Source organism: Pinus tabuliformis, chromosome 3_2, assembly GCF_031772625.1.
Source record: "Pinus tabuliformis cultivar Carrire ecotype Pingquan chromosome 3_2, CPIR1, whole genome shotgun sequence".
Taxonomy (NCBI): domain Eukaryota; kingdom Viridiplantae; phylum Streptophyta; class Pinopsida; order Pinales; family Pinaceae; genus Pinus; species Pinus tabuliformis.
In genome coordinates this window covers 1,110,595,677-1,110,611,946 of record NC_142302.1, presented here as the reverse complement: position 1 = coordinate 1,110,611,946, position 16,270 = coordinate 1,110,595,677, and the positions used below count along the sequence as shown (strand labels likewise).

At 37.8% G+C, this 16,270-nt stretch overlaps 1 protein-coding gene across 5 annotated transcripts in view; it reads right to left on the bottom strand.

The window, feature by feature from the left end:
- Positions 1-3,627: 3,627 nt before the first annotated feature.
- ATM (Serine/Threonine-kinase ATM-like protein) overlaps positions 3,628-16,270 on the bottom strand; it is a 533,430-nt gene continuing 520,787 nt past the window's right edge. For all 5 annotated transcript variants that reach the window (XM_089417581.1, XM_089417585.1, XM_089417584.1 and 2 more), the window contains 5 exons: positions 6,165-6,296; positions 5,794-5,928; positions 5,630-5,695; positions 5,375-5,518; positions 3,628-4,339 (listed from right to left, as the gene is read on the bottom strand). In XM_089417581.1, the coding sequence (XP_089273707.1) occupies positions 4,262-4,339; positions 5,375-5,518; positions 5,630-5,695; positions 5,794-5,928; positions 6,165-6,296 (555 nt within the window). In that variant the 3' untranslated portion in view covers positions 3,628-4,261. The remainder of the gene's footprint in view (positions 4,340-5,374; positions 5,519-5,629; positions 5,696-5,793; positions 5,929-6,164; positions 6,297-16,270) is intronic.

Genomic DNA, 16,270 nt, shown 5'->3' with positions numbered 1-16,270 from the left:
GGTCCTTCTGCTTCAGTCCACTTGATTGTGCTCTCTTTAGGCATATATTCTCCAAGTACTATGCATGTACACAAGCCTTGTCCATTGATTTGGGCTTGAACAACATCACTTGCTCTCACAGATGGCAGTATAGACCCCCCAAATATTTGAGTACATCTGGGTTCTTTGGGCAGATACCCAACATTATGGCCATATTTCTGAACTTTGTGGTGTACTCTTGCATGCTTTGACCCGACTTTTTCCTGAAGTAGTGCCACTAGATCCACTAGTCCTATGTATTTAATAAGGTAAAACTGTGACTTAATGAGGGTTTTGAAGTCTTCCCACTTAGTCACTGGAGGTTCTCCCTCCAACCTTGAGGTCCTCGTGTCGCTTTCCCACCAAGTTAGGGTATGGCTCTCTAATTTCAACAACACAAATGAAATCTTTTGTTCTTCCTCAATTTTATGGACATTGAAATACACTTTCAATTGTTGCAACCAATGATTTAGCTTCAGGGCATTAATCTCGATATGGTGCAACTCAATATCGACCTTTGCTTCCATTTTAAACAGGGGTTGTGATTGATTCACAACACTCGAACTGGGTTGATCCTTTCAGCTCTTCCTTTGGTTAATTCTTCGTTTCTTCTTGATCCTTTGATCCCCTTTCTGATTTGTCTTCTGCATTTAAACCCCCATCTTCTCCAAATATCCCAAGCTTTTTGTTTAGGGCCACTATGAGGAGATTTACATTACGACTTATATCCGTGTTGTTGTTCAAGCCGTGAAAATGTTTCCTTTGCAAGATCATTATGGTTATTCACAAATTCGTCGGCCATGATTAGGGTTTTTCGACTTTTTGCCTAGCTGATCTAGATCCCTTGCAAATATCCACAAAATACTCAAAGAAACCTGCTCTGATACCAATATGATTTGTAAACTACCATGGATATTCCACTAGATAGTTTGTCACAATAGATCTGATAAAATTATATTTAAAATATGGAATTCTAAATTGTTATAGTTTTATTAGATTTATGGATATGTAGATTTACTGTTAATAGTGCATGCATGCAAATTAAAATTATGCAAAAAATAGAGTGACAAAATAAAAGCCCTCACACACATTTGAAACAAGATATGCTTTAGGAAACCCTTTTAGTAGAAAAACCCAGCTAGAAGGCGAGGTCGCTCCACACTCTTCTAAATGGAAATATGACTATGAGTACAACAAAGTATTGCCTGTACGCTGCTACAATGCACAAATCATCTTTATATCCTCTACCTCCTCTTGGCTATTTTTGCTCAGCTATGGAACAAATCTACTTAAAAGAATGAAACCCCTTTTCCTCCCAGTGGCTCGATTATAACACAACTCAATAGCCTATTAGTGGTTAAGTTTTACTACATAACTCTTAATAGGTGTTACAATATAGACTCTTCTAGAGTCTTCTACAACATAATCATGTGGCTAGCCCCTTTTTCATGAATACTAGGGGCTGTCGTGGCATCCTCTCGAATTATGGTGGTGAAAATAGAAAGGCCAACTTTTGAGTGGCATAACTTTCACATACAGACTTTGATTCCCAGGTTTCTATGTGTAGACTAGGAAAAAAAGAAGCAGTGCTAAAGCGACAATTTTACCCCCAAAAGATGTCGTTTGATGCCTCAAAACGCTCTCAAAAAGTTTCAAACCTTATTTTTTCAAACTGGGTCCTATTGGTAAAAGTGGTGTCATGAGTTGATTCCTCCATTTTTTTCACTTTGAAAGCATCAAGATGCATGTCAAACAATATAATGAACCAATCCAGATCAACGCTCATTTGTTGCAACACTCATAAAAATATCATATTTTTATGTGTATGCACTTCCCAATTTTGTATTTTTATCTTCCACAACGTATTTTAATTGTGAAGATTGCAATAGTGATTTAATCATTATTTTCCAAATTCATAATTCAAAAAACAAATAATATCTAGTAGAGAGAAGATTAAATTCCAATTTTATTGCAATTGTCAAAATTTCAAACATTGGCTCTAAATGTGCAACCTTCTCCCCAACTACCATAAGTTGATCATGAACCTATCTGAACTTCATAAGGTAACTAGTCGTTGAATTTGAACTAGTAATGTCTACGGATCTTTTGTTTATATTGTCACTTTAGTAAAGGCTAACTAGGGCATTGAACATTTCATTTGTTGTTTTCTTCTTAGATATATAAGAGCTCATACGATCCTTTATGGCATTCATGATCATCCACTTGGCCTTCACTTCTTTCTTGTGAGCTTTCAACTACTATAGAACTATAGGCAAAGGCACAACATTCTTGACAATATTGACAATATCCTAGAGATAATTCTCTTCTAATAAGAGCATATACCTCACTTTCCATGACAAGAAATTCAAGGCTCTATCTAATCTATTCTCAAATTTGTGACTAGATGAGGCCATCTTTGAGATTTAATGCACAAAATCTTAGATCTAAAAAATAATCCTTAAAAGAAATATTGAAATCCTCTAATTGCTACCCTTATTCTTTTTCCCTTTCCAACAATTGATTTATTGTTGTAAAATCTTGAGAATTTCAATTAGAGAGATTATTTTGATACCATGTAAACTTTTCATGCTGAAGTGATCACTATCCTAACATTCTCTCATAAAACAACTCAAAACATAATTTATTCAACAAAAAAGGATTAGATTTTTAAACATTGCCTCAAACACACAATAATAAAAAAAATGAACATTAGAAGATAAATCACACAGATAGGGATTTCTCTTCAAATTTGATTTTCATTCCTTTGTTCAAAGCTTACAAGGTGATCTTTGCAAGCCGCTTTGAACCAATAATTATATTATCAATAAAATCGCTCCAAACTACAATGTATGGCCATATCTGAGGGTGTATGACCCGTGCATAAAGAAAACCCTATTATAGTAATGGTATGACTTGTATGGCCTATTGTACTTTCGAGTCACATTAGCAATCTCCTCTTTTACCCTTGAATGTATTATGCACTCTTCCAACTTTTTTGTTGTCTTCTCATATCTTGTTACACCAATAGACGTGTCTATTTGGAATAGGACTTCCATAATTTTAATTTAATTATCAATAATAATTAAGTTAATGATAAAGATTTAACCTCTAGGAAATATTCTAAAATATTTTTAGTTACACATCAAAAATTGAAATTTAACTCCAAAACAATTATATTTTTTCCTATTTAAATTAAATTAATTAATTAAAAATAATATCATATAAAACGAATTTTTTGAGTATGTAACATTAAAAAGAAAAGAAGCATTCTTACATATATAATAGACTTCTAATCAACAGTCCCTTTCCAATTAAAAGAAAATTGCTATAAATCCTGCCCACCTAATTGGTTGACTTTTCATATATTTAAATTTAAAATGTCTTTAAGAATTTGTTTAGATATCACATCTTCATTTAAAAAAAATAAATATAATTTAACTGTGTAAATATTTTGAGCCACCGTCTTTTGAAACTTTTACCAATACTCTTAAACATTATATTTGACCATCTTTTTTTCATCAGAAAAATTAATTTAATTGCGTTAGTACACATTCAAAGAACCATTGTCTTCTACTCCAAAGACATTATTTCAAAGTTGGCAAATGCATATGAGAAAAAAATATATAAACTGTACGTATTTTACAGTTCGGCCAAGTATGCATATGAAAACAAATTTCTATGCTGCAGTTCATAAATAAACAATTTTTAGACATGACCCTATCCATCTCTAGAGATACATGGCTTCCGCCTTCATTATACATAATCCACAATTTTGAGTCCACGGCAGCCATAGGATGCTCATGGAACAATTAATAAATAACAATTTTGAGTCCACGGCAGCCATAGGATGCTCATGGAACAATTAATAAATAACACCTCTGCCTCACCATAATCTTACGCAATCGATCAATGTTACTCCGGCAAAATTTCTTGCACGTTTGCATCCACCTCGCAGTAATATAGCTCCATATGAAAAATGGGACTAACTGAATTTATGCAAAATAGAAAATGCTTTTTGCTAATGTGACATGGCCCAAAATTTAACTTGGCCGGCATAATAAGAAGACCCAAATCTAACAAAATTGATTGTGTGTCCACAATGGACAATATGAGCTCTTAACCACTGATTGATTAAAATAAACAAACTCAATAATCTTCATTGCCACCTCTGACTCAAGTATACAACTGGATAAAAGGGCGCTGTACAACGGTGGAATTATGAATATTAGTGCTCCTCTCAACCTCATAGCCAAGAACCCCACCCGGGAAACATTTGACACAGGCGTTCTGAATCCACAGCATCTTGAATTAACTGTTGTACCTGAAAATAGAGTTTCCATAATAGATTGTCACTCTTCAAGCTGCATGGCACATATATATACAGCTAAGTACATATACTTACATAGCCTATAATAATAATATGTGGATCATATATACAGTTAAGTACATGTAGATACATAGCCTATAGAGTTAGTTCAAGTGGTTTGACTTAATACGTTGAAGTTGTATGGGCAAAGGAGGTACCCCAAACAACATTCATGGAATGCCAGGAAGAACCTGGGAGTATCCCAAGGAAATTTTCCATGGAAAAAATACATATACAATGTACATGCACATGAGCTAAGGGTCTACTGGTAAAGTAGATCTAGTATCTCTGTGCCTCTCCAACTTCAATTGTCATTGAGGCTGGCTATTATGTGATAGAGCAGAGAGATTCCCTTCCAGATCCTAGGGAGTTAATCGTGGGTGCATGCATTGGGGTTGGGATGAGAATGTTTCTAGCATTTTTAAAACCTCAAGGAATATTTTGGTTGATTTGACCCTTTTCCACTCTGCCGTAATGCAACCAGGGAGGTTGCAAAAGTCTTATATTGTGGTTGGCAGTTAACACTGCCCTTCATTTGGAAACCCGCGGAAATGTGGGTAAATATATGGATGTGTTGGCAAGCTACCAGCGTCCTCATGCATTCCACTGAGTGCTGCAAGGGTACCCACCACTATTACAGCTGGCTGTTAATACCATCCTCTATCACGAAACCTGCAGAAGAGGGGGCAATTCTGCGGAATGATGCTGGCAAGGTATCATTTTCCTTTTGCTTAATTAGCGATAAGTTATAATACTGAGTAGTCTTTAAGTGCGACTTTTTGGAAACTTTTCTGGTTTATTTTTCGATTTAATATGTCTAGAATCTAACTGGGATTCATTGAAATCCCAAGTTTAATAGGTAAACTCTTCACAATTGAAGTGCCTCGGGGTTTTTTAGGGCGCTGAATCCATATATGCGGTCAAAAAACTATTATCTATAAGTTCTCTATGTGCATGTCTGGTAAAAGTTTAAACATCTACAATACTTACCTGCCCCTGTATACTTCTCATTTCCCCTTCTTCATAACCTTCTAGCTTTTTTTTCACACGCATTAAGGCACGTGTTGCATCTTTGTTCCCTTCATTTTCATCTTCAGGGCTCTCCACATCTGAAGTCTCATCCTCGTCGGTTTCCTGTTATAATTGTAATTGTAATTTATCAGTAGTGTAATAGTATATCATCAGCTCATAAACAATTACACAAAAAAGCTCTGGCAATTTTTAGACCACCAATTCCTCAACTACCTTTTGTCGTTGTAATGCTTTAAGAGGTGACAGAGCCCATTTGTAAAGTGGGTCATGGATGAAAACCTGCCATGAAAGAAAGCGTAAGTGAGATTAGGAAATGTTTGTAATTGTTCCAAATAAGCTGTAACATGATTTTGTAGGAGGAAAATGAATGTCCCTACTTCAATAATAGTGAGCAGTGCTTCTTTATTTGTTCTCATCACGGATAATGTTTCTTCACAACATCTTCTAAATACACCCTCCACACCAGTGACTCCCATACCGTCAATGATGTCCCTTGTCAACCGAAAAGGAACCTGTTCCAAGATAAATTCCGAATTACGATACAAACATTTTGTGGATTCTATTGCTTTTATACTTGACACTTGATTTGACATTCTTTTTGTGACTCTGAATTTATAATTTCTTAAGCTCATATCATGTGCTCATGACGGACATAATGTTTAGTTGATGACAATGTCATACAAAATGAAAACAAGTAATACAGCGGTTTAGCTATGGTGATATAATATAAAGGTCGTGAGAAACATACTCTTTCTGGAGTCTTGAGCATTAAGCCTTGTTCAAAGGCCACACCAAGATCAATATGAACCACTTCAGCAGTTATTTGATCAATGAGAATGTTCATCGAGTGCCTGTCCCCAAGACCAACAATGTAGCCCACCTGTTTAAATAGAACAATCAATTCTCACTGTTAGCATGTCAATGCAAAACTATGAGGCACTCGGACTAAATTTTTACCCAAGTTGGCAATTTTCCTTAACTTGGAAAATTGGTTGCAGAATTCAGCATGTATAAAGACATGGAGGTACAAGTCCCAACTATACAAATGTATGATGCTTGACTACCATATTTACAAATAAGAAAGTATCCTTTTTAAGAAATGTACCACGATTCAATTAAGAGGATTTCAGTGGAGCTCCCAAAGTGTCAAATTGATCAAAGAAGGTCACAGGTAGTAATTACAAACCAGTGCACTTGTATTAATAAGGCGTGAAACAAAACAACTGCTCTAAAGTCCTGAATTAATTGTGGCTTCCCTGAGATATATGAACTATAATTGCATTGGTTGAGTAATAATTTATTGCCCCAAGCCCAATGATAAAGCCAACCTCTGTACAGAGAAAAATCAATAAAGACGTGTTCTTTCTTTTCATATCTTCATAAAGTTTATTGCTTTTTAACCTAAGTCACCTGACACGGGGATTCGGGATTCGTAGGATATGGGGATTCGAGAGTCGGATTCGGATACATTGACCCCCTGGAACAGGACACGTAGGATTCGTTATATATATATATATATTTAAAAATTAGATATTTTTTACACAAATTCTCATTAATGATACAAATTCATTGATTTCAAACATAGATCATCTAGATGTTAGTTTTACTGTTTACAAAGTAAGTTAGTAACATTATAGCAATTAGCATGCATAGTACATACAAAATTCCAATACATGTCACACAAAATGATAAATCATGATTCATAAATGAAAGACAACTTCCAGTTACAAGATAGTAAGATAAAGACACTGACAACCGTAGTTTTCTGATTAAGTCATCAAATCAAAATGTGTTACATAGGTAGTGCAATGGCAATGCTACAATGGCAAATAAAAATAGAAAATATAAAACAACTACAGATATACAAGCCTCAAGGAAATAGGTAGCCCATGACTCATGAGTCAACAATCCTCATAGTCATCATTAGAATCAGCATTTGTCCTCATCATCATGGTCACCACTGCTCTCCATTGCATCCTCCTCCTCCCCTGTATCCATAGTCACCTTTGCATCTGCTGGTGTGGAGGATGACCCCTCGAAAATATCACCATCATCAAATCTAACAGGTTCTAGCACTGGATCATTGAGATCCATGTTGGCCAATGCCAACTCAACACTGTTGTCCAGACCCATATCATCAGGAAAGACATCCCACATCTTTGTCTTTCCCCTCAACCACTCTTCCCTCTGCTTGTAAATAAGACGAAGGTTGGTGTGCACATACACCATTGTCTCTGCCCTGGACTGCTCAAGCCTGCTCTTCTTCACACTATACAAATTCACATATGTGCTCCAATTCCTCTCACAACAAGAGGATGAAGTCACCTGAGAGAGGATCCTCATGGCTAACTGCTAAAGAGGAGGGCTTGTTGCCCCATGATTTGCCTACCAAGAATAGGGCTTCTTAGCCCCCTTGTCTCTAATCACATCATATCTTGCAAATTGACCAGTGTGAGTGGAAAACTCTGCAAAGGCATCCTCCACCTCATCAAGGGATGCTCTATCTTGGAAAACCCGCCTGAATGCATCTTTCCTCCCCTGTAGGCTGTGAGATTTCACCATCCATGTGAGGAGGGAATCTGCAGGAAGGTCCACCATTCAGCCACTCATGGCTATAGCATTTTGGGTTCAATGAGTGAGCTAAACAATGTAAAGATGTGCAATTCTTGTCCCATCTGCTGATAAAAATATCTTGTATAGTACCACAAAAGGCCTCTGGTGATGTCTCATACTCGGGGCACTCACTTTGTAGAATAATGCTCCTCACAGACTCAATCATGGAATCCCATCCCTCATAACCTCTCCTAGGATGGGTTTGTCTGTATCTGCAAATCAAAGCAAAGAAATGATAGGGTCCATGATCTGAATAATTAGATCTACCCTCTCCATCATCTAGCACTGTATCCTTCATTCTTTTAGAGGCTACTTGATCTGTCTTTCTCCAAAAAGACCAAAACTCAGAGATAACCATGGCCCCAAGAGTGGTCTTGACCTCCCTCAATCTCTTCAACATCATGAATGAAGAGGCAAACCGTGTATCAAAAATCTTCAACAATGATAGATTGTTGTACTCCTTGTAAATAATGAGGGCATTTGTATGATTTTGCACAAAGTTATGAATATGTCGTGCATCCTCAATAATGTTACCAATCCAAAGCACATCAGAAGCAATCGATTTCAGTGCTAAGTTCAATGAATGGACAATGCAAGGTGTCCAAAACACTTGTGGATATTTAGCTTCCACAATCATGCCAACAACCTTGCAAACAAGTGCATTATCTGTAATGATTTGCACACAAGAATCAACACCTACATCTTCAATAACTTTAATAAATAATTCACCCTTAAATTGTGCATCCATGTATTCTCCAAGTGTATCCACTGCTTTCAAGAAAACTGGACCATTCAAGGAAGACACCATGAAGTTGATGATTGGGTGTCGTGCTGGATCTATCCATCCATCAGAAACAATGCTAACCCTAGATGTTGGCCATGATGCTTTAATAGGCTCAAGCATTTTTTGCACCTCTTTTTTTGCCTTCGTCAACAATGTGGTTCTAAGCTTCTCTGAACCAGGTGGCACATACCATGATGGAGACTCGTGAGTTAGAGCTCGACACATCTCAATAAATAAAGGTGAGTGTGCAATATTAAATGATATGAAGTTTTGATAGAAAAAGAAGGCAATGGTGAGATCAAGCTCTTTCCGTTTCTCTTTTTGAAAAATCTTGTCCATTGGACCAAGTGTAATTGTTCTTCTTTTCGCTGCTTGTCCCCCAATAGAACACTCAAATGGAAATTTAGTGGTGCTTTTCCTCAAAAATGGAAGGGGGTCTTCATTCTTGGTTTATCTTGATTTTGCAGCCACATTTTCCATACCAACAGTAAACTCCTTTTCCATTTCTTTCTTCTTTTGTAAAGGAACAGCTTTACAAGCTCCAATTCCACAACCTGGTAAAGCCAACAAATGGGCTTTCACACGGTAATATGTGCTTTTGAAAGGAATGTGGCAAAAGTTGCATCTCCATTGCACATTGCCTCCTCCCTTCTCCTTGGTGCTTGTCCCATCCTTTCTTGTGACATATTTCCACAAGGGATATTTCTCAATGTTGTCTTTACGTTCTCCTCTTCCCTCAACATTACTTGCAGCAGACTTTGATGATATTGGGGGAAGAGGGGCATCTCCAATGGAGACATTCTTCCCCTTCCTTTGCCCCCTAACTGCTGCCCTTGATTGAGCCATGAACACTGTAAAAAAAAAAAAAACATGCACAAATTTGTAAAAAAAATTTATATACAAATTGCCGTAATAGAAATGCAAAAAAATAGAGATGAAATGCACTTACTTGGTGCTTGAATCTCCTTGCCAAACGCTCCACACTCTTAGCTCCTTGCTCCAAACCCTTAGCTCCTTGCCCACAACTCAATATATGCAAAACTGAAAGAGAGAAATGGTAAATCACTGAAAGAACAATGCCTTTTTAAGCCCACGGGTTTCATTTTTTTGGGATTGGAATCCCAAAATCGAGACATGTTGTGTCCTAACGCGACATGTACGGGATTCGTATGTGTCTCGTTAGGACACGATGTGTCCCATTCTGAGATTCGAATCCCCAACGAATCGTGTCTGATTCATGGGAATCGAACATGCAGGGAATTCCAGAGAATCCGGTTTCATAGTTTTTAACCAATCAAATTTTGTTTATGCTCAAAATCAATTTTGCTGGTGCTCATATCATGCCCATACATTGTCGCCTATAATAAAGTTCTATATCATGTCTTATGCACATCTCTCCACTCTAATTTCAACAATGCTTCACAAATAAAAAAAAAAGAAGCATTCCTGGACCACAGGAGTCAAACCACATGACATAACTCCATCATGCTCTTGTCATTGTTGGAAAATGCAGCAAGAAAGTCTCAATTTGGTTTTGCCTCGGTGAAATTGAGAAAATTCGAATTTCCACATCAACAGACAACTGAGATGCAATTAATTTGTGTGACATGGCTCTTGTCACTCACTTAACTTAGTAAATTCGAGTTAGAGTTCACTTAAACATGTGCGATTGCTAATTTGTAGCAATCAAGGTCAGTGATTTCAAGTTGTTTTTAGTTAAACTAGTTCTAATTGTTGGAGGAACTAGTGGAAGGTTAATTGTGCAATGAGACTTCAGTCTAACTCAGTGATCATCCAGTTAATTGATCAATCAACCCAAAATAGCTAGTGCATGCAGAGAAGTTGAGTTCCCTAGCTGTGGTGGAGATTCCAAGGCAGTATAACATCAGTGGTAGACTAGTCTTGAGTGTACATGTGTTGCATGCAGTCAGATGATCAACCTTGAGAATTACCCAAGCATTTTGGAGGAAATTTGTAAATAATAGGAGCCTAATTTCCTCAAGAATTGCGCAAGGAAATAGGGGCTCAAACAAAGGCAGAAATTGACTAAGTCTGAGTCAGAGCTTCTTAGTGAGTAGAGAGATAGTTTATTCACTTGCAGGTTGAGTTCAAATTGAGCAAGCAATTGTAATATATCTCTATTCATCAGATTAATGCAAGCATTAGCAGACCAAGGGGTTTTTAGCAATTTTCTTTCCTCTAGAAAAACACTATGTGCATGTGTGTTATTTCTCATTTCATGTTTGTGATTGATGTTCTAAATTGTGAATTGAATTCTGCAGAGTAGTAGAGTAGGATTGTGTCTTGTGATTTCGATTAAAATTTCATGAGCAGTTACATTTCTACACCATAATTTTTACATGGTATCAGAGTAGGAATTTTGAAGTTGTTTCTCAGGAGGATCAAATTTGCAGTTTAGTGCAACAGGATTTCTTCAGAGTTGGGAAGACGACCTTCAATAGGCTGTGACTAGAGTATGCCTTGGAAGGCAACTCTAATTTCATTGCATGGAGGTGGTATTGGATGACAATGGATTGCTAGAATATATCAAGATAGATATTGCAAAACCACACACATCTGATAAACAAAACCTAGCCCAATGGAAGAAAGATGTAGCCAAGGCGAGGAGAATAATCTTGGAGGGAGTACGAGACCACATTGTCTCAAATCTCCATGGGAAAGAAACTCCTTTCGCAATGTGGAAAGCACTGATAAAATTGTTCGAGAACAAGAGCAACCACAAGAAACTGACGCTCAAGGATAAACTTCGAAATATCAAGATGTAGAAGAATGACACTATCCCACAGTATTTGAGCAAATTTACACAAGTTCATGATGAACTTGGTGGGGTTGGTGTTAATGTTGCAAAAGATGACTTGGTAAGCCTAACTCTTCTAGGCCTTCCCAAAAGCTGGCATAGCTACCAAGACTCGGTGAACGAGAGGAGAAATTACTGAATTGGGAATGCTTATGGTTGGATTTGTTATAAGAGGAAATAAGGCAGAACAACAGAGATGGACCTCATCCAAGGGCGAGGATGAAGAAAAAATTACATTGGTTGGAAAGTGTTAAATTGGTGTTAATGTTGCAAAAGATGACTTGGTAAGCCTAACTCTTCTAGGCCTTCCCAAAAGCTAGCATAGCTACCAAGACTCGGTGAATGAGAGGAGAAATTACTGAATTGGGAAAGCTTATGGTTCGATTTGGTACAAGAGGAAATAAGGCGGAACAACAGAGATGGGACCTCATCCAAGGGCGAGGATGAAGAAAAATTACATTGGTTGGAAAGTGTTAAATTTGGCAACTAGGGCCAGACTCTACCTTGGATAGCTCATATGATGGAGATGATATTTTTGTTGGATTCCTCTTTCTGAGAGCTGTAGGATTGATCTAAAGATCATCTCATTCTGACAAGTATAAATGGAAATATGAATTTCTTTCCTCTATGGACAAATTGTCAAGGTTGACCAACGATCTAATGTAGGCTCAAAAGCCTGAAAGTCATGACTTTTCATCCTCAACATTGCATATAAATAGAAGGAGCATCTACCACATTTGGACACTCATCATCACTCACATATCTCTCTCTCACATTATTTGATTGGGTTGTACGGATTTCTGGGCAGTTTCTCTCCTCCACACGTGCGAAGGGCTGACTTTACTATTTTGTTTTCTGCGTTGACCAAGTTGCAACAAGTTTGACCAGCATTGACCGTGTAGCAATTGACCTTGTTTGACTATGTTTTTCTTGGGATAAATTTTGTTTGGGCAGGCCACATTTCTTGGCACAAATTTCGAGGTTTTTTTGGGTTGTTTGACTATCGTTGACCACAGGTTTGACTCTATGTTGACAGAGTTTTTCTAGACTATTTTGGGCTAATTTAGACTGTTCTTGGAGGCCGAATTGACTAGGTTTGACCGAGCAACTTTGGAGGAGTAATTTTGCTAAGTTGACCAACATTGACTTTCTGGTTAGGGCATCTTGTTGACTGCAGTTTGACTAGACAGATTTGACTATGTTTGGGCAAGTGAATTTTGTATATTGTACTCTCTCTCTGCTGAACTTTTGAAGAATAATAAGAAGACTTGATCAAAGGGTTTCCCCACATTGGGGTTTTTCCCTAGCATCCACCAAATATTGTGTCCTCTTGTCTTGGCTTGTCTTCTGCTTTTTATTTATGTTCTATCTGCATTTACTATCATGTTAATGTGATTGCTAATCTGGAAATTGATATTGGGCTAATAAGAAAAATTGAAGTAAATTGCTCTTAAGCATAAAACATACCATTGTTATCTAAAATTAACATGGTATCAGAGCTGAGGTGAAGACAAAGCCTAAGCAAGAGTGAAAAGAGCAACGACTGAGAAGAGCAATCACTAAAATTTGTTGAACAAGGACAAGATTCAATGGCCTCTGCATCTTACTTCATACTTGATGACAAGCTCAATGATAAGTGTGATTATCATGCATGGAAGATATCTCTTGATTTGTCTTTGGAAGAGTAAGATGTTATGGATTATGTGCAGGGAAATATTATTGAACCTCCTTCAAATGCACCGGCTGCCGCTAAGACAAAGTACAAGAAAGGTCAAGTCAAAGTTAAGAAGATCATCAGGGATTCTATTAATAAGTATTTGGTCGCATACATATCTTATTTGAACACATCCAAGGAGATGTATGATAGGTTGGTTGGCATGCTCAAAGTTAGCAATGCAAACCAAGTCCTTTTTCTCAAAAACAAGTTGAAGGACATAAAGAAGGGAAGAGGTCAAGATACCCAATCCTACTTCATGAGGATTACCGAGATAAAAATGATCTTCTTTCAATTGGAGAAGTTATCGCTGATAGGGAGCTCACTCTCATTGCCCTTTGAGGTCTCCCTTGTGAATGGCATGTGTTCAACACTGCTATCCTCAACAATGACATGATTCCAAGTTTCGATGAATTGTTGACTAGATGTACTCAAGAAGGGACAAGGATGATGGAGAGAGACATGCCTTCAAATAAGAATGAACCTACTGCATTCTCCGCTCATGCTAAAAAGAAGAACAATGCAGGTTCAAAGAAGCAATGTCAAGGAAGACCGAGATTCAAAGATGGAAGGAAGGGAAGATGTTTCATTTGTAATAGGTTTGGCCACTATGCTAGGGAGTGTCCTAATAAAAGGGATACACCTCAGGATGATGACAACAACAACCACAACAATTTCAGGGGCAACAACAATCAAAGGAATGGCAAGTTCAACAACAAAGGAAAAAGGAATGCTCCTGCTACTCAACATGGAAATGGTCGACCTCCCAAAAGATCAAGAAACTCTAGGTATGATGAATCTAATGTTGTAGATAACAAGCAAAAATAATTTTATCTTATATCTGCCCTCTCTATTGCCTCTCCACCGGATACCTTGGGAAATTGGTTGATTGATAGTGGTGCCTCAAGGCACTTTACTGGGTATACGGAAGATCTTTCAAATCTGATAGAAAATGATACAAATTTGGAAATCATTCTTGGAGACAATGCCACCTATCCCGTGAAAGGAGTTGGGAATGTTACTCTTCAATTGAATCAAGGTAACACCATTCATCTACAAGAAGTTCTATATGTACCTAATCTAAAGAAGAACCTGGTATCTATTTCGGCGATGGAAGACAAAGGATTCAAGGTGGCATTCATTGCTGGAAAGGTACGTGTTTGGAAAAGAAATTTCAAAGAAGCATTTACTCTTGGATTCGGGGTTGACCACTTATATCAAGTTGGAGGAAGTCCACTAGGAGCTATCTCGTGCGACACATCTCTTCAATCTGAATTATGGCGCCAGAGGTTTTCTCATCTTCATTATAAGGCTCTACCCGATGTGAGGAAGATGGTGGTAGGTATGCCTAAATTTAAAGTAGAACATGAAGGTGTTTGTCAAGGATGTGCCGAACAAAAACATACAGGGGGACCATTCCCCTCAAGTGATAGCAAGACTACCGACATTTTGCAATTGGTTCATTCTAATCTATCTAGTATGTTGCTCGTGACATCTTTGGGAGGATATTTATGCTGATTTGTGGTAGCATCGGATGTGCTCTAGCCATGAAAATTGGTGGAGAGGCTAAGGCACATAAAATCTCCAAGACCCAGAAATCGTTTGCGGAAATTCCACCCGGTTGGAGAGATATTAAAATAATTAATATTTTAAATGGGGTTCCTAAGTCTAAACCTAGGAAAATTAAAATATTAATGGGTATTAATATAAAATTGGGTGAAAATGTTCTAAATGACATGGATCAAGCCAAATATAATCTTAGTTGTTGATTAGGGACTTAATCTCGGCCGTTGAAGACTCAATAGGAAAAGTATAAGAGGAGGCTTGAGGGTCAGTTGGAGATACACCAAATTGATCAGTCAGCTCGATTTTCTGAAGCGGGGTTTTGCTGAGAGAATCAAGCTAGTGATTTGTTGCAGCGAGGGGCAGCTCGGCACGAGGCCGAGAATACATAGTAGAGAGGCAGAGATAGTGCCAGAGAGACAACACAGAGCTTGGAGAGGCTGACGCAGAGGCAACTGGGACTTATGCAAAGGCTAAGGAGGTCAGTGTGGGTGATGCAGAGGGCCAGAGGGCTGACGCAGAGGCTTTAGTAGCTGCGTAGAGGCTAGCAGAGCTGACACAGGGAAAAGAGGCAATGCTGTGTGATTTTTCGTGGGGCAGATTGAGTGCTGGTGAGTTGAGAGGGTGACGCAGTTCCTATCAGAGTGACGCAAAGAAGTGAAGAAGATTGGAGCGGCTTTCGCTGTCCAGCTAAGGAGCTGTCGTAGTTGTTGTGGGATCGTTGATTCGGTGATTGATCAGCTGGAATATTTGTCTTCGAGGAGAGGTAATACTGCCGAGGGAATTCTCTGTTGGGTGAGCCATTTCTGGCACCCTAGTTGTGTTCAGAAACTGCGTAATAATAAAACCCTCATATTTGTTGCATCAGTTTTCCCGCATTGGGTTTTTCCGGGGTCGATTGTCCAAAAATAACGATGTCCCTTGTGTGATTGTCTCAATTATTTCAGTTGCTGATCTGTATATGAGTTAAGGCTGCATTTGCATTTATTTTAGTATTTATATTCATAAATAACTTGTTAATGGAATGAACAAGTAGGAGAAATTAAACTAGATAATGTAGTAGGGATTGCTAATGTGTTAGACTTAGAAATTTCAACAATTTATATTATGCTATCTTTGTGGATGATTTCTCTTGCAAAACTTGGATATATTTCTTGAAGAAGAAGGACGAAGTATTCTCATGGTTCTGTTCTTTCAAAGTCTTGGTTGAAACTCAAACAGGGAAGAAGATCAATATATTGAGGACCGATAATGGAACAAAATATGAATCAAATGAGTTTAATGGTTATTGTAGACAAGCTGACATTAAGAGGGAGATTACTACCGCATATACTCTCGAGAAAAATGGAGTTGTTGAAAGGA